This window comes from Acromyrmex echinatior, chromosome 17, assembly GCF_024713525.1.
Source record: "Acromyrmex echinatior isolate Ae372 chromosome 17, ASM2471352v2, whole genome shotgun sequence".
Classification (NCBI taxonomy): domain Eukaryota; kingdom Metazoa; phylum Arthropoda; class Insecta; order Hymenoptera; family Formicidae; genus Acromyrmex; species Acromyrmex echinatior.
The window spans coordinates 5,056,214-5,075,821 of NC_141868.1; the positions used below are offsets into that span (position 1 = coordinate 5,056,214).

The 19,608-nt window shown below is 38.2% G+C and overlaps 3 protein-coding genes and 1 pseudogene across 4 annotated transcripts in view; 1 reads left to right on the forward strand and 3 right to left on the reverse strand.

Annotated features, from left to right (window-relative positions):
• LOC147906885 (uncharacterized) overlaps positions 1 to 19,608 on the forward strand; it is a 365,738-nt gene that overhangs the window by 107,131 nt on the left and 238,999 nt on the right. The window lies entirely within an intron of this gene.
• On the reverse strand, positions 293 to 1,130 carry LOC147906890 (uncharacterized). Its single transcript, XM_087415208.1, has one exon. It carries the CDS (start codon positions 989 to 991, stop codon positions 455 to 457), a length of 537 nt encoding a protein of 178 aa, XP_087271334.1. The 5' UTR covers positions 992 to 1,130; the 3' UTR covers positions 293 to 454.
• On the reverse strand, positions 1,123 to 2,261 carry LOC147906891 (uncharacterized; annotated as a pseudogene).
• LOC105145720 (small ribosomal subunit protein uS17-like) lies at positions 6,051 to 18,273 on the reverse strand. Of its 2 annotated transcripts, XM_087415209.1 has the most exons (4): positions 18,121 to 18,139; positions 17,732 to 17,851; positions 9,458 to 9,919; positions 6,051 to 9,345 (listed from the first exon to the last, which is right to left on the reverse strand). In XM_087415209.1, exon 4 carries the CDS (start codon positions 6,747 to 6,749, stop codon positions 6,321 to 6,323), a length of 429 nt encoding a protein of 142 aa, XP_087271335.1. In that variant the 5' UTR covers positions 6,750 to 9,345; positions 9,458 to 9,919; positions 17,732 to 17,851; positions 18,121 to 18,139; the 3' UTR covers positions 6,051 to 6,320. The 2 variants fall into 2 exon arrangements, with proteins under 2 accessions (XP_087271335.1, XP_087271336.1); XM_087415210.1 differs by lacking the exons at positions 6,051 to 9,345; positions 9,458 to 9,919 and adding an exon at positions 16,604 to 16,884 and having other exon boundaries at positions 18,121 to 18,273.

Sequence of the window (19,608 nt, forward strand, 5' to 3'; positions counted from 1 at the left end):
ACACATAATGTCACGACAAAATTCTAACTGTGTAAAAGAAATATTCGAGATTCATCGTTTGGTTTTTTTGCTGTAAAACAGGTAATGATTCTTTTTCTTTATATTCTGACTAGAAGATTTTAATATATATAATTTCATTTAGAATCAGGAAATTCTTGTTCTACACTTTTCTTGATATGACAATTGACCGTGTAACATTACTGCATGAAGCATCTTCACATACAAAAGAACATGTTTATTTAATTACAACTCTCGACTGTTGAATTTAATGTCAACTAGATGTAACTCTGCGTTTTAAGAATATTATTGAATTACTGAAGATGGCCAGATTGTGGCCGAAACGTTTAATGTTTTAATGAATGTAATAATAATTAAATATCACAAACTATAACTTGTGCTGTGGTTTTTTATGCTCTTATTTTTTATATGTGTTAATATTAGAACCACGTTAGTTTTAAAATATTTTACATAATAAATATGTTAATGTATTTTTATTTAAAAAATTCTTTTGCAACCACCAGTTATATATTTTCAAAACATTTTGTAACGCGCAATTCTTAACATGTTGTCCACATTGTATAATATTAGTAACCTCTAGATTAGATAAAGATTCCATGTCTTCGTAAACTGCATCCAGGGTCTCAATGTAAATGCGTTCTCGTTCATCGTTCAGAAGCAAGTTCCGCAGCCACGTTCGTTTCTCGCGTCCCTTGACATACACGACAGCATCATCTTCAAATACAGCCATCGTAATTAGACGTTTTGCCTCGTTGTACGGGATCGTCCCGTCCTCCCATTGCAATCCATGGTGATAAGCAATCAACCAGGAGGCGCAAAACCTGTCGGATCTTGTCAAAAGTTTCCATGGCACGGGACTCGTAAAAATGTAATGCGTGAGAACGGTCCCCTGTTTCAGCACCGCCACTTCCTTCACGATAAATTTCTTATTAACGATGAATCCTTGCAGATCCACGAACGTTGGCATGAGCATGTTGTCGAGAAGACTGCAGTCGATTGCAGTCGTACCGTAGATCTTATCGTGTTAGAGGTACACTTAGGTGATTTTGCGCACAACGTTGGTCAATGAATTATACTGAATCACGCGATCGTGTATGATGAGACAATAGGCTGTTGTATTTGCAGGTACATCCTCTTTACATTCAAAGTCTAATCGCACGTTCACGGTGCCACTCTTGATTGATTCGTTCTGTCGAGAGCAATCGATGATCACGAATGAACCATAACGTAAAAAAGTTGTAAAGGTGAGACTTGGCTCGAGATACTCGTATCCGTAGTAGCCCTTGCAGAAACGCGCGTACAATTCGTACAGAATCCCACATCTGTTTTTGTCAAAATCCAGATTCAAGTCATCGTACGGATAACATTCCGAATTCAGGTAAAGTTTCGCATTGGTTAATTTGCAGTCGTCGAATCGACTTACATCCTCGGACATGATGTTTTTTCGACCTGTTTGCATAGCAAAAATAACGTAGCGCGGCTTCTCGAGCTGAGTAGCCGTCTTGATGGCCCACGAATGCTTGGTTGTGCTCTGTAAGAGTGGAAATTCGTACAAATCCCACGAGCGAAAAGCCATGCTCAGATATCCGCTCTCTAAAGCGCGCAGCATCGACAGCTTATTTATCTCGCTCAATAACACATGCGGCATTCGCCACTGTACTTTGAATAATTCGAGCGTTGGCTCTACCGGATCTCCCGTCAGACAATTGTTGTCGTTGCGCGCTCGTATTAAAATCAACTCGTGACGAGCGTTAATCACCACTCGTTTGTAATCTTCGCAAAATCCCAGCAGTACGTAGAGCGGTACACAGAAATTAAAATATCCGGCTGCAGTAGTCTGCGCATCCCAGCCGGCATTCTGTAGAATCACGCTTCTGTCAGATGACACTGTTACATAGTTTTTGAGCGTGCTAGTTATACCCACATTTCTATTACGATCAATCTCCACACCATTGAGTTCATATCGAATCTCATCAAATATGAACGCGACACAATTATTTCCCAATGCCACATGAGCATCCTGGACCGCTTTGTTCTTCGTCAGTTTTTCCCTCGACATATAGAAAGCTTTCGTACGGCAGTGTGTATAGATCCTGTTGATGTATGGGTATTCTTATTTCGTCACTATACCCGAATGTTGTATTAGCGAACGGGTAGTACGTGTGAGTCTCAATCTTGACGATGCGATCGTCAAAGATCGGCTCATCTTTAATGTTTAAGATATCAGTCATCTTAAAAGTTGCGCATCATGAATCCCAAAGATTGTAAAAATTTAACGTTCGACGCACTGAGTTTCTTCTTGCTGACGCAATTGAATGAGCGAGCGTTATCGAGCGGTGATGTTACCAGCTTTGTAAAGAATGCGTTATCTCTCTGCGTGCGCTCCGCTCCGTTCAATACGAGCATCTCACGCTCGCTGTCGCTGTCGCACGTGCAATCTGACGGTGATCTCCTCTCCGCGAAAATCGAGCAATCGTCCGTTCTGGTCGACGACGCGTATCGTTAGATCCGTAATGCTCCGTACCGTGATCGGCAGGTAAATAATCTGCGTCGGCCTCTCCGATATCTTATATCCTGGTGGCACGCTCGGCGAAAATTCGTGTATCGTGTGCGCGCTTTTGCCGTTGCTGTACGCGCCCGCGGTCACGTTACACTCTACGCGGATAACGTTTACATTCATTATGTTGATCGACATGTTCGATTCGTGCCATCTTCGCGGTCACAGCATACGCTTCGACGAGAATCCCAGCAGCGATCCAATCCTGGGATTGCCAAAGTTTATTCTGTATGCACATTTAATCTCGCATCTCATCGTGTTGTAGTTTGCGCGGAGCGTAATTGGGTATTCTCCACTCTCACAATTATCATCATCAGTGTCATTGTTGTTGATGATGTTGTTGTTGTTATTGTTGTTGTTATTATTGTCGTTGTTGTTATTATTATTGTTGTTGTTGTTGTTGTTGTTATTGTCACCACGCACTACGTCAACGGTTTCAAGTGCATTGCGGTGCGAACGTTTCCGTAAAATCATACGTTTCAAAAATTCATTTATGTCTCGCACTTCGTACGAACCCTCGGGAATTGTAATTTCTGCATCGTCTTTGCCAATATAAAATTTATTGTTCGATTCGTTTACATTCGGTAACATGTGATAAGTCTCAAAAATCACCAGACCGAGCTCGTAATCGCCGTCACTCAAATCTATGGAGGGAAAGTAGTTCGCCGCGAGGACGGTGCTCTTTCCGCTCAACGTAAGTGTCAGCGACATGACGGAAAAAGCGTTCGACTAATATTGAGATTTTACAGCACCTCATCGAGCTTTTTAAATTTATGCGCGTCTACCGTTTGTAGAAACTGCAGACACATTTAACCGCAGAAGCTCTGATTGTACGTCTGATAGGACGTACGATTGTACTCTATCGTCGTAGCACCGTTCTCGAAATATCGCACTAATTCCTTGGGCGGTCGAAGATTACCGAAAGTGGCAGTGTATCAATCTATTGAGTTTCACCGTGACACATTAATGCTGTTTTTAGAGAGCGATGCCATTAGACTCCGGGTGATATGCAGTTGTCCGACAACGTTTAGAGCCAATGAGTTTGGTTAATATGTCGAACAGCTGCGCTTCGAATTGCGAGCCTTGATCGGTCGTGATCAAGCGTGGAACTTCGAATCTGGCTACCCAGTGAGTGAAAAACATCTTCGCCACCGTGTTTGCTGTACAATCCTGTAATGGAATAGCCTCCGGCCAACAAGTAAATCGGTCAATCATTGTTAATAAATGAAACTTTTGGATGGAGGTAGAGGATCGACGATATCGATATGTACATGCTCGAAACGAGTATCTGGTACTGGTATTTTGGTAGGTGGAGTGTGGTTATGACAGTGAATTTTAGATTGTTGGCATGCTAGACAAGTGCGGGCCCACTCTTTAATGTCCTTAGACATGGAAGGCCACACAAATTTTTGCGCAATTTGCAGGTGAGTTGCTCTGCCGCTTGGATGCGACATTTGATGCACCATGTCGAAAACTCGCCTTCGTAGTGAAATGTAAGGTCCAGGAATGTAAGGTCTGATCTCTTTTTCTGAAGTGTCACAGTAAATATTGGATGCTGTTTCCGATAAGGTAAACTTTTTGAGCTTCAAAGACGTTGATGTAGATTGCTTCAGTTGCTGTAATTCATCATCCGAGGCTTGAGCTTCTGCAATCTCCTGCATATCGAGACTAGTTGACATCACGATAGTGTCAGCGCGAGATAATGCATCTGCTACAATGTTATCGGCGCCTGAAACGTGACGTACATCGGTTGTGAACTCCGAAATGAAGAGTAGATGACGAGTTTGTCTTGGCGACATTTGTTCTGACTTCTTCTTGAATGCATAAATGAGGGGTTTATGATCCGTGATAACGTGAAAATTTCGTCCCTCTAACATATATCGAAAATGTTTGATAGCCGCATAGATAGCTAATAGTTCTCTATCATATGCATTATACTTTGTTTGTGTAGGAGTGAGTTTCCTTGAAAAGAAGCTGAGTGGTTGCAGAAATCCGTTGCTGTACTGTTGCAATACCGCGCCGATTACTTTGTCTGAGGCGTCTGTTTGCAACGAGAGTGTTGCATTGCTGTCTGGAAATGCGAGCGAGGTGGCTTGAGCGAGTTCCTTGACTCGTTGAAAGGATTGTTTGAGCTCAGAAGTCCACTCGATTTTCGCATTGTTGTTGCGTTTACGCCCAGAAATTACTTTTAGCAATGGTGCCTGTATGCTTGCGATATTCTTCAGAAATCGGTTGTAAAAATTGAGCATTCCTAGAAATCGTCGAAGTCCTTTTTCAGTAGCTGGTTCCTGGAAATCGATAATTGCTTGGACCTTTTTGGGCAAGGGCTTGATGCCTTCGGCGCTGATCACATGTCCAAGGAAGTTGACACTCTTCTGCCTGAACACGCATTTATTCGGATTGATCGCTATTCCATGCTGTTGCAGTCTACCGAACAGAATTTTTAGGTGCTCTTTGTGTTGAGTTTCGTCCTGCGAAGCGATTAGAATATCGTCAATATAAGTAAAGCAGAAATCGAGTCCTATGGTTACCCGATCCATGAATCATTGAAAAGTTTGAGCTGCGTTACGAAGGTCATGTACGGAAATTCGAAAAGTCCGAATGGTGTGATGATGGCAGTTTTCGGAATATCTGATTCGCGGAATCTGCTGATATGCGCGTACTAAATCGATCGTGGAAAATAAGGTTTTACCGTGTAGGAAATGTGTGCTGTCTTGTAGAAATAGGTCTTGTAGGAATTGAATAACTGTTCGGAACGGTTGAGCTTGCGGTAATCCCCGCACGGACGCCAATCGCTGTTCTTCTTCTGAACCAGGTGCAGTGAGCTGGCCCAAGGGTTCTTGGAAAGCCTGCGTAAACCCTGTTGCATCATATATTCGAACTCTTGCTTGGCTGCTTTTAATTTCTCGGGACAGAGTTGTCTGACTTTGTTTGACACCGGGGGACCCGTTGTCTCGATAACGTGTTCTACCCCATATGCGACTTGTTTATGCGTAATCAATGCTCAAATTATCTCTGGGAACTCATTTAAAATTTCTTTGAAAGGGCAGTCGTCGGCAAAGGCTGTCAACTTTGGAACGGTTCTGCTAACAAGCTGTGCATTGACCTTAAGGAACGTGTCGCCATCAATCAGCCGCTTGTGCTGGATGTCAGGCAGCAGATTATAATGCGCCAGAAAATTCGAGCCAATTATGAATGTGTCCACTTCGACGATAACGAAGGGCCATTGGAAAATCCTGCGGAATTCCAAATCGAGCCGCAGTAATTTCTGTCCATATGTAGGGATGATCGTTCCGTTTGCTGCGTAGAGCATCTGTTTTCCAATGTGCGCAAGGTCGCGTCTTGAGGCGGGTATGATCGAGATATCCGCTCCAGTATCCACCAGAAATCTGATGTCGGTGACGCGGTCCCGGACTATCAAACGGCGATTCGCCACTGCCGAACCATCTGCCGTCGGGGATAGTTCGGCTTCTAGTTTTCCTGTTTCGTTGATGCTTTCAGCTTCCAGCTGCAGGGTTGCGTACACTTGACGGCGTTACCGCCGAAACGTCGATGATACTAGTACGGCTTGTTCTCAGATTGTGACCTTGAACGCGACGAGAATTTCGCGAGGCCCGTGATCTGTTGCGCGATAAATGAGCTTCCAATCTATCTACCTGATATATAAGCGCGGATCTACCGAATTAGCTTTCGTCGGCGCAACCGTTGCGACAGCATTAACGCCGGTAGATAGCACGTCCGTTATTCAGTCTGCTAGTTGCGATAGCTCTTCGAGTTCGTGCTTGCTAGACGCTAGTATAGCCTGCACTTGTTGTGGTAAGCGCTGTAGCCATAAAGATTTGAGCACCTCTTCTGACGCGCCATTTTGCGCGAGATCTCGCATCCGACGGAGCAATTGCGTCGGGCGACGGTCACCTAGGTCAACCTCGTTTAATAATCTACACAGTTTCTTTTCGGCGCTGTCCGCGAAGCTTCTCACTAACCTATCTTTGAGCACGACGTACCTATCCATCGCGAGCGGATTGAGTATGATATCGCTAACTTCGGACAAAGAGTCGTCAAGACATTGTATCACATAATTATACCTCGTGTCATCTACAGTTATGCCTGCGGTGAGGAATTGAGCTTCCATTTGTACGAACCAGAGGTCTGGTTTCGTTTTCCAAAACGGCATGGATTTAATTCCGACTCGCGTAAGCGCAGGTATTTCAATTATACGACGATACACCGCTGTCCTGATTACGCGCAGGGGAATCGCTTGAGCCACTCGGCATGTCGACGGTTTATTTAGACGCGCGCGTAAGGTTAAACGCGAGAAGTCAAACGCGCGCAAAAACGTCACTCAATCACGTCGGGGTCACCAGTTTGTGGCTGTTGGAGCGCTGTGCAATATGGCGCCGATGGTTACCAACCAAAGGCGAAGGACAATTGGCGGGAAATTGTTAAGTTGAGAATGAGTGCTACTCATTGCTTCTGATTTTTATGCCATAAGGCGATTTAATACAAACTTGATATTAAACTAACTAAATACTAAATACAAATATAGATTAAAAAATAGAGACGTGATTGCGCGTGTAAGACGGCTCGGATACCGGCATTATGTCGCGAAGTACAATACAAGAACTATGAAAATACACTCTAAGAAATTATCTGACGACGCTAATAATTATCACAGACATAAACGGTGATCGGTATCGGTCTCGCGGGATACACAAAGTAATTCGGAACCTTAACTTCTGAGTTCTAACTTACTGACTATTGCAGAGACTTACACGAGGTCCGTACGCGGCACGCCATGACACCAGAGAGAACGAACGGAAAAAGAAGCGGAAAGAACGATCACATCAGCACCGCGACGGACGCATGTAGTGCCGCCACTGGCGCTCGCAGCGCCGCAACTAACGTTCGCAGCGCCGCGACCAACGCTCGCAACGCCACACCAATTAAACCGCACTTGACATCTCTTCCACCACGAGCGAACTAGCAATACGATTATGGAAGGGGTTTTAGGAACGCCCAGGCAAAAGCTAGGAGAGAGAGCAGAGAAGTAGCACGCGTCATACAGGGTGAATGCATGGAAATTGAGTCTCCTTCCACTCTAATTTACTAAAAATAAACTTATGAAAAGAAGAGCATAAAAACCACCGCACAAGATATTGTTTGTGATATTTAATTATCATTACATTAATAAAACATTAGACCTTTCGACCACAATCTGGCTATCTTCAGTAAATTCACAATATTCTTAAACCACAGAATTACATATAGCTGACATTAAATTCAACCGTCGAGTAATATAACTATGCATAAACGTGTTCTTTCATCATGTGGAGGTGCCTCGTACAACAATGTTGCAACGCCAATTGTGATATTACGAAATATGTAGAACAATAATTTCCAGATTCTAATTTAACAAATTAACTTATCATTAATATCATTTAGTCGAAATGTATGAGAATAGAATCGTTACCTGTTTTACAGCAAAAAAAAAAGATGAATCTCAAGTATCCTTTACAAAGATGGAAATTTATTGTGACATTGTGTGTTATTATTTTCGTATCACATATGTTACCACTATTTATATATTATATATGTGTCAAAAATTTAGATTGTTCTAGAATTATTTATTAAGAGTGAGAGAGATCTTTCTTAAGAAGAGGCAAATAAACATCGGGCAAACCTTCAGTCACTTTGCTTATACCACTTATTTGGTCTTTAATGTAAATTGTTACGTCCAAACCCTTGATAATTTGGTCAAGGAGATAATGAGAGAGAATGGAGAGGGTATGGAAAGACGGTCAGACTCAATCTCACAGGTATACGCACGGAGGCGAACACCTGTGAGTCGTACGCACCTTTTAAGTCCCGGAATGTGGGACTCAATGTCTGAAGGGACGCTATGACACCTGTTCCACTGGACAGTGCGAACGTCGGTCCTATCTTTTCGGTCAAGGAACTTAATCCCTTTGACCCGGGACTGGACCTCGTGCGATCTCAAGTATTCGAGGGAAGTGAATACGAGGGGTGATTTTTAATAAAAACAGAAGAATACCTTATAAGTTACATTTATTAAAATAATAACCGAAGAGTTTTGTACATTATAACGTTTTTACAAAGAAAAATACATACTATACATACATTGTGAATGCGTATGTATGTGTGTGTGTGTGTGTGTGTGTGTGTGTGTGTGTGTGTGTGTGTGTGTGTGTATGAGAAAGGGTTAGAGGATACGGGCGGCGAGGAGCATATTACAGGAGTCGGGATGAGGTGTTTAAAAAACACGGTGTAAGGTGCGGGATTTCCGGGGATATACACGGTTACTCTGTCCCCTTCGTGGGAGGGGGGCATATAGAACTGGAACATCCGATCCCTGTTGATCGGCTCGGAACTTAGCCGAAATGGGAGGGGCGAGAGTTGATCTGAAAGAGGGAGAGGGAGTGGGAATCGTTATTCGTAAGGAGGAGGGGGAGGAAATCGTTCCTCGAGAGGAGGAGGAGGAGGGAATCGTTGCTCGAGAAGAGGAGGAGGGAATCGTTGCTCGAGAGGAGGAGGAGGAGGGAATCGTTCCTCGAGAGGAGGAGGGGAATAACCAAGGATTTCTTGGATATCAATTACAGGAGAAGAGGTGAGGTCCAACGGTTGCGTTGGTGAGTAAGAGATTTCTGTCGATTGTTCGACAGTCGATTGTGCCGGCGCGATTGTGGGTGGCCTTGGGTTCCGCCTACTCCTTCGGTTATAGGGGAGTCGTCCGCGTTTCTTGATGGTTCGCACTATGAACAGACGAATTAAAGTTGGAATACGGGTGTATGTATATTAATGCTCAATAATTGAGTCTTTCCATGCGGGGAATCGCGGAGTGGACTGTAAATAATTACAACTTACTATTTAGCTGCCCCAAGATATCGAGTAGAGAGTCTATGTGAGAGCCCAACGAGATCCGGCGTCCGCGAAGAGCGTCTGATGGACAGTTGCCGTGGCGTATGGTTAACTTCAGTTGCGATAAGTTTACACTCGGACGGAATCTCAACTGGCGATTCCTGGTTGACGCGGGTTATACTGATTACGAAGTGAACCGGATGCTTTAAAATTTGGTACTGACTCTGTGCTTCCGCGGGACCTCTATTTATACCCCGAAAAAAGGGTGTTGAGCCTTTTGTTTAGAATGCTACAGTTAGTTGTAATGTCATGCGAGATTTACGATTTTTATTAACGATTTATATTAATTTTTTTCTCTTCGCCGCGACTATGGTTGGCGTCTACGAGACCTGAGCGGGGCCTTCTGATAACGGACTGATAAAATTGAAAAAGGACCGGAGCCGCGAAAACTCGTAAACGTCAATCAACCTAGAAAGAATAATAACCTTAATGTAGGCTCGAAAAGAGACAAGATTGCTAAGACATTATAAATTTTGTTTGGCCAACATAAGAAGACTCACAATTTGAACAATTTTGTAAACCTCCACGATGGTCCTCTTTACGCAAGGGATCTTTTCCAGTTTTTATAAATCTATTCATTTTATTTATAGGTTTATAAGCGGTATTAAAACCATGAATATGTGATAGTCTTTGAAACCTTTCCGATACTTTATTTAAGTATGGTATTATGAAAAACTTTTTCTTTACATTAGAATTAGAATCGCTTTCATTATTGTTGTACTCGCCATTTTTATCTAAATTATTTTATATCTACTTTCTAAATTTGTAATTCTATTTTTTATTGTTAAAAAGATAAATTTAAGAGGATAACCATTCATTAACAGAGTGTGAATTAAATCAGAGATGTTTTTTTCTTAAAATTTTGGATGGGATAAAAGCAATATTCTATCTAATTGCCCGATGATTACATCCAAAATGTCAGGATTCTCTGAGATGAATCGCTTTACTTCCCTTACACCTTCTCGTATGATATTATTCTCAGACGATTTAATGTCACAATTATTTATTGATTTGAGTATTTGAACTGTTTCGTTTCTAACCGTTTTACATTTCGTCGTCAGTTCTGAAAAGGTTATACTCAACATGTTTAATGAACTCGAGCATACTCCTTTCTTTGCCGACATTATTAGGTAAATTGAATTGCTGACCTAATTGCAATACGACTTTGGAGAATCCTGACATTTTAATTACCAGAGCTGATAAAGGTAATACAACAGTAATTATAAATCGTGAAAGTTACATAGGGAAAATGTATGAGATTCTCAATGATCAGAGCACATACATTTTAATAAATAAAGACCCCATTAACAAAATAACAACGGAAATCAACAACTTATTAAAAAATTGGAAAAACAAGGGGTACATTGACTTAAACACATACAAAAAATTGTATGTATCGAACTTCCGAGTACTTAAGGACTGTCAAAAATTCATAAGGAAGGTCATCCGCTAAGATTAATGGTTAACTGCATAACAGAGCTTTTTATCCATTGGCGATCTTCCTAAAAGATATTATTGACAATAATAATAATAAGAATTTCAGTTATGTAAAAAACAGTTTTGATATTTTAAATAAACTCAATGGAAAAGTAATCGATAAAAACTTTAGTATTATATCATTTGACGTGGTCTCGATGTACACGAACCGACCGATTTAGTATTAAAGAGCATTGAACGTAGGTGGAACTTAATTGAAAACAAGACTTCGATTCCTTCACATGAGTTTATTAAAGCAATTATGATTATAATTAACTCTCATTTTTTAAATTCGACAAAAAAATATTTAGACAGATCTTTGGCATGCCAGTGGGCTCTCCATTGTCTCCTATATTAGCGAATATTGTTCTACAGGACTTAGAACAAGAAATTATTACGACCAATAATATTATTTCGTCTTTTTATTTCCGTTATGTTGATATTGTATTGTCCGTGCATAAAAACAAAGTAGAGAATGTTCTGGAATTGTTTAATTCATATCATATGAAGGCTAAGGTTTACAGTTGACTTTGGCGACGAAAACGGCATTAATTTTTTAGATGTTAAAGTAATGAGACAAGAAGGAAGAATCATCTTCGACATTTATAAAAAAACCTACTAATTCAGGGAGATATTTGAATTATTATTCGAATCATCCGTTAGTACATAAAAGGGATGTAATCATCGGGCAATTAGATAGAATATTGTTTTTATCCCATCTAAAATTTCAAGAAAAAAATATTTCTGACTTAGTTCACACTGTTAATGAACGGTTATCCTCTTGAATTCAATTTTTCAACAATAAAAAAACAGAATTAAAACTTTAGAAAATAGAACGAATTTAGATAAAAATAGTGAGTGTAATAATAATGAAAGCGATTTTAATTCTAATTTAAAGAAAAAGTTTTTTATAATATCATATTTAAGTATCGGAAAAATTTTTTAAAAATTATCACATAGTCAGGGCTTTAATATTGCTTATAAATATAAATTGAATAGATTTATTAAAACTGGAAAAGATCGTTTGTGTAAAGAGGACCATTGTGAAGTGGTTTATAAAATAAATTGTTTAAATTATGAATCCTCTTATGTTGGCCAAACAAAAGAAAATTAAAAACTCGAATCAAAGAACATAAGGCTGACATAAGAAGATCCACCTCTGAGATGTCAGTGGTTTCACACCACCAATTGAATGAGATGCACGAATTGGATTGGGATAATATTAGAATTTTAGATACAGAACAATTATTAGGTGTTGGAATTAATTCGTAGCGTTTTTTTAATGAAAGAATGTTATTTATTTCACATGAGCATTAAAAAATACATTAATGAAAGTACTTCCCATCACTTTCTACTACTTTTGACCATCTTTCGGGCAGTGAATGAATACCGCGTCGGAAGAACTGTTCATCTTTAGATGAAATCCAGGAATCGAACCATTTTGTACAATCTTCGTAAGATGTGAACTTCTGCTCGCACAAGCTATGAGCGAATGATCGAAACAAGTGGTAGTCGCTAGGTGCAATATCAGGAGAATATGGCGGGTGCGGTAGCACTTCCCATTTAAGTGTTTCCAGGTATGTTTTTACCGGTTTTGCAACGTGTGGGCGAGCATTGTCGTGCAGCAAGATGACTTTATCGTGTCTTTCGAAGTATTCCGACCGTTTTTGCTTCAATGCACGGCTCAAGCGCATCAGTTGCCGTCGGTAGAGATCTCCAGTAACGGTTTCATGCGGTTTTAGCAGTTCGTAGTATATGACACCCTTCTGATCCCACCAAATACAGAGCAGGAGCTTTGAGCCATGGATATTGGGCTTTGCCACTGATGTTGATGGTTCGCCGGGCTTAACCCATGACTTTCTGCGCTTTGGATTGTCATAATGGATCCACTTTTCGTCACCGGTAACAATCCGATGCAAAAAACCTTTTCTTTTCTGCCGTTGAAGCAGCAGTTCGCACGTGAGAAAACGTCTCTCAATATCCCTTGGTTTCAATTCATATGGGACCCAATGTCCTTCCTTCTGGATCATGCCCAAACTTTTAAGACGTTTTCCTATTGTTGAGAAGTCAACTTCCAATGACGTAGATAATTCTTTAAGTGTTTGACATGAGTTTTCATTGAGCAGTGCCTGCAAATCGTTATCTTCAAATTTTTTCGGCTGACCAGGTCGCTCCTTGTCATCCAAGTCGAAATCACCAGCTTTAAAACGTGCAAACCACTTCCTACACGTTTGCTCAGCCAGAGCATGTTCACTATACACATCCACTAAAATACGATGAGCTTCAGCTGCACTTTTGTTCATATTAAAGTAATGAAGCAAAACTCCCCGCAAAAACACTTTATCTGGCACAAATTTTGACATATTCAATGAATTATACAGTATTGTTATTTATGATTTCAAGAAAGGTTATGTACGGCAAATGACGTCCTATGATAGATGTTTACAATGTATACAGAACTATAGGTAACAACGAAATAGTGTACTGCTTGTGCCATCTCTTGTAAAACGCTACGAATTAATTCCAACACCTAATATTATTGAAAAGAAGAATTTCTGAAATGATATACATAAAAAGCCAAATAAGTAGTATCAATAAACAAAATGACACGGAAGGTTTACCCGATGTTTATCTGCCTTTAAAGAAAGATCTCTCTCACACTTAATAAATAATTCTAGAACAATCTAAACTTTTGACATGTATACAAATAGTGATAGCATATATGACAAATAATAATACACAATGTCACGACGAATTTTTATCTGTGTAAAGGAAGTGCTTAAGATTCATCATTTTTTTTCTGTAAAAGGGTCAGGTAATGATTCAATTCTCATACAATCAACTAGAAGATATTAATGATAGGTTAAATTTAATAATAAAATTTAATGATCATATCAGATACGTACATTGTTTCGAAAAATTTAACCATCTTCAATTACCTTTATAACAGATCGAAACGAATCTAAGTATCAATATATTATCACAGACAAGTTGCTACCATAATATCTAATCAGAATCAAGCACAGGATAACATGATCATTAAATTTTTGATAGTGCTCGGATAATTTATCAGTATGTACATATTACATACTAAAAAAATATCTAATATAATAAAGTTTTTAATATTACATGTAATTAAGTAATAATAGTTCAAAAATGTTTGTCACAATACAACATGCTATTCCTCTTTATATGTATATTTCTCCAGAAAGTCAACGTAATACAACAAGTACAATAGATATTTATGAAGTGAAAAAATTACAACAATATGATTTATAATTGAACATTTTAATATGTTCTAATTACTTTGATAATTTTATTGACATATACTGCTACTTGTCTCAATTTTTTATTATTATTAAAAGTATTTTTCAACTTTATGAATGTGCGAGAGCAAACCAGAGCGAGAGCGCTGATCGTCAAATTTTTAAAGTGATGCGGCGCGTTTGTCTTACTGTCTTTCTCGCTAGTTCAAATCCGGCTCGAAGGACCAGAAAATGTGCGAGAGCGCACCGCGCGGAAAGATTCGAGTGAGAGAACGGCACAAGGTTGATATGATGCACGACAGTGAAGAGAACTCCGTTTCTTTTAATTTAACAAAAGAATTTTCTTTAATATAATCAGTTACAGAGTCAAAAAATATAATTAATTAAATATTAGATTAACAAAATATCAAATGCGGTCACCTTTTCCAAAATTGTATTTGGAATCGCGGTGATGGAAAATCTCAGCGATTTTCTCGGAAAGAGTCGTTTTATCGCGATTTCACTAAGCGGTTAGCACGGCGATTTTACGAGGCGGTATAGTAGCGAGACTATGATTTTAAGAACTCGAAGAACTTTTAGAAGTAAGAACTCTAAGAAGTCTAAGAACTCTAAGCGGTGTAAACGGTATAAGCGGTGTAAACTATTTAAGCAATCTGCGCAATCTGCTCTGAGGACCGGCGAGATCGAAGCATTTATTGCTTCCGGTCCGGGCTTTCTTTTTGGGAGAAATCCAATTAAATTTAGCCACAATCGTAATTATCACGTGGCATTGGTTGTACAAAATTGATTGGCGCTCTTGATTCTTTTCTAGCGACGTTCAACGTAACAGTCATGCGCGACAGAAAATCCGTACGCGGGATTGGTGACAGCGCGTGACGTATTCGTCGGAGCGCGGCGCTCGCGTGCGCGAATTGAATTGTTCTAGAACTTTCGATGGTCCGTTGTCGGTGCCTGTTTGCGTGAACCGAATTGTTTTGAAAAGACTAAAGAACAATGAATCCCTGACTTTGACGAGGCTTAAAGTCAGGCTCGAGATGAAATCACGAGCTCGCCTTGTGCGTGCGTTCAATAACAATTACTGTCGGTCGACCGAAGGAATTCTTACCTTTTTTTTGAATTACCGATCTCAAACAATGAAGCATTACACAAAACGCGTGTATAAAATTACAAAATGATAAAAATTGATTAATTTTTTTGAAAGATATAATAGATCTATATTAAATCAATTAAGTTATAATCATATTATTGTAAAATAAATAGAAATAGAAACAAGAAAACTGTTGATATAATTACTAAAATTACTTAAATGTTTGCATAATAAACAATCTAATGGAAGATGCGTGTTTTAGATACTTGAAGATGGGAAATAGAAACAGCACGGAAACAACTTTTAAACATTGAAAAGACTGAAGCATTGTTTACGTGTATTGTAAATAAAAGTCATGCTATGTTAAAATGTAAGTTATTCGTGTAAGTTCTAAGAGTAGCAAAAAGCTACTTGAATTCGTATTAAAGTCGAAAAAAATTGATTAAATTCAACTTGCACATAGTTTTTTTTTAAATATTTTTAGCGATCGCGAAAAGAACATTGGGAGAATTAAATGCAACAAGTGTAAACGCAACGCTTTTACCAGCATGACTTATTTTACGATACCGGTGGAAGTTTTTATGAAATGCGAAGAAAAGATATGAACTGCTGCTAATTAGTAGAGAGAATGCAAGAGGCAGAATATTGGTCAGGAAAGTTTTATCCATTTTATATCTGTGTTCGATATAATGATAGTTCAACATTTTTTATTGTATATGTATTTTTATATATAAATTGTTTACGATACTTATTCTTATTTAGTGATACTTTAAAATCGTAACTCGAATATAATTGTATTTCATAAAACACTATAAGCATCACTCTAAGTAATGAAAATTGGAATCAGGATATTGACATGTAACAATGGTCGTCACGATATGATCTTTTTTAAATAAAAAGTAGAATAAAGCGGAGTAATTTAAATTTTCTAATTGTATAAATGAAGTCATATAGTTTAATTATACAAAACATATACTTTTATTGCATCAATAATATATGTTTGATATTGAATACACTATGAGATCTCAATTTCTTTTACAATTAAAAAATTTCTGTCAACTCATCAAAATTATCCCGCTTTATTAATATTTTTTATTAACCCATTAACTGTCATTATATGCGTCTTATACATACAAAAATAACTGTTATGCCATTTTCCCAAATAAACGAAGCACAGAATACACACAATATTGACTGATATATATATAATACCCAAATAGGGATCGTGGCAGCTAATAGGTTAATTAATATTCAATCTTCATATCGTTCAATTATGATCATAAAAGTGTAAACATTTTTTAAACAGGAAAAAATTACATTATTGCCTATGTACTTAAAACAAGGACTGAGATAGACACTCATATTGCGATGACGCTTCTCGAACCGATTGCACTTTCGAATGTAATGCAAATAATCCCTGCGAATAACTATAGTATTATATGTTGCATTTTCAATTTTTGCACCATTCCAGTAAGAATGCGCCCTCTAATTGACGCATTGCCCGTAAAGGGACATTTCTTATCAATGTAGGTGCCCTCAAGAGCCTGCAAAGATTAAACCAGCAAAATATATAAGGTATCCTTTATCAATAAGAAATGGATATAAAAACACTCAGAGAATATAGACTCTTCAAAATATCTTCAGAAGACCATCGCGATATTTATATTATCATCAATTAATATTTTGGTCAAATCTACGATAACGATAATGTGATAAAAATGATCTATAATAATAGTATTGTAATAAAAATAATTATAAAATTATGGTATATACTGAACAATCTGTAGTTATTTAAATCTCAATCAAATTTATTTCTAATTCAATATACTTTATCCCAATGAATTACATCCTACTTGAATAATATTATAGAACAGATCTAATTTTTATAGCTAAATTTTGTAGCTAAAATAAATATATTTTTGGAATCTAAAGTAGATATATTTGATATTTGTCAAAAGCAAGAAAGACAGTTCTAGTACTATCTAGCAGAGGAATAAAAACGTATTAAATCTTGGTACATTTACATCTCATACAAAAGGTGAGTTTTTAATTCATCGATTAATCAATGCACATATATAATTTTACTCCATAAAAGTAGTGTGCGCAATTGATCAGTGGAATCAAAAAATTCACCTGTACTCGCTGAGTTAGGCTACTTTTCTGTTAGGAGACACAAACGTCGTTCTAATTTCATTGGCATTCAATGAATAATAAAGATAAAGCAGTACTTAAGTCAAATGTATCTCCTAAAAGGAAAGCAATCTTAATCAATATGCTTCTTATGAATGTGAAATAAATTAATAGTAAATGAAACACATCTGTTCTAAGAATATCGATCAAAATCATCATATCAGAACAATAAACATTGGAGCAAGGCAGATTTATACTTACTTCGCGAGGAGTTTCGAAACCGAGTCCGACATTGCGACTGTATCTCATAGGCTTCCTGCGCTTCAGACCTTTCTTACGGTTAAGAAAGATCGTGGACTGTTTCTGGAACGCGCGTTCGCTCTATAACAAATAAAATTGTATGTATTATGTCACTCCATTTGTCACTTCTCCGTGTCCAAATCTTTGCACGCGTGGACGACCTAACCACGTGCTACGCCGACAAACTGACTTTAACTTTGAACGCGTCTTGATCTACGATCTTGATCTACATGATAAACTACTTTTATCAGCTAACGCTAATCACGACGAGGGCATATTTTCAGAAAATAATGTTGCGATGTGTAAACGAGGAAATCGATTTATTTACGATCACAGCGTCGAACATGTACCTGATCAGCCATCTTGTTCGTCTAAAAGAGCGACGAAAATCGGAAGAATGGACTATGGCAATTGGCATGGTGGAATTGGTGGAAAGATGTATGATGTAAAGGCCATGCGCATAATAAAAGGAATAAAGGTGCCTTTTCATGCTAACGCTCGACGTTAATTTTCAGCGTCAGACGCGTCGTCGTTACGCGATCACAGTTGACGCTTCGTATTCGTCAATTTTTATCACGCGACTTATTTTGACATCGAAAACGAGCGTCGAGCGTCGAGAGGCATGAGAAGACAGCTTAAAATTCACTGTCAGAGCTCTAATGTGTAATGCCTAGTTCACACTGGACGCGGTGGGCGATGAACGATGAGCGATATCCAATGAAAGCTGTTGGTGCTTGTTCAAACGTGATGACAAAAAGCAAAGCTCTTGTTGGATATCGATCGTCGCTCGCCGCTTCCATTCTGCAGCAGGCATAAGTTCGATATTACATCCCAGAGCTCTGATTGTATGGCTCATTATCATTCCTGTGTCTATCGTCTGTTTCTATTGTTTAAGCTTTTACTCTTTGTCTTTTTCTAATTATTAGAACTAGAAAAAGACGAAGAGTAAGTTGAACTGAGATTAAAGTTAATCTATATTGGTAGAAACGGGAATTAGAGTTTCTACATTCGTGGAAACTCGGAATGCAGCTTATTCGCCGAACGATTGGTTCTTATTCATAAATCCATAAATAAGAATCGATCGCTCGGAGAGCGGTACATAAGCCGCATTCCAAAATTCATCGAAAGAAAGTGTTGCAACTTTTCTGTGACTGACTGTAGTAGAAAAAATTTTCACTTTAGGCATTTCACATCAGAGCTCTGATAACAGTAAACTTTAAGGTGCCTTTTCATGCCGACGCTCAACGCTCGTTTTTTGGATGTCAAAATAAATCCTGTGATAAAAATTGACGAATATCAAGCGTCAATCTTGATAGTTGTACGTTTATAAAGTTTTTACAAAATTGTATATTTATAATAAATTGTAAATAAATTATGTACAATTGTTGTATTATATATAAAATGAAATGTGCAGGATACAAAAGGGTTAACAATAGTGATATAAATTACAAATATTTACAAACAAATGAATATTTGCAAACAAAATTGCTGTAAGACAGATGTTTAGAACTTCTTGAAGCTTTTCTTTGATCCTGTTCCTTTCGACACGTTCAATACATTAAATCTTACTGTCTTGCTTAAAGGTCTGCATTCTCCAATGGTGACTACATAACCAATTTCTACATCTCTGAAACATAATGTTCGTGAATATAAATGCTAAATTAATTTTACATTTTTCTTTAAACATTATTTCGTAAATCGGATATATAATGGTCATCAAAATATCTTATTAGACCATCGTGATACATATTATCGGCATAAAATTGGAAATTAAAAAAATTTAATAGAAAAAACATAAAATTTTAATGCAATCTTCTAGTGATTCACTCTAAATGCAT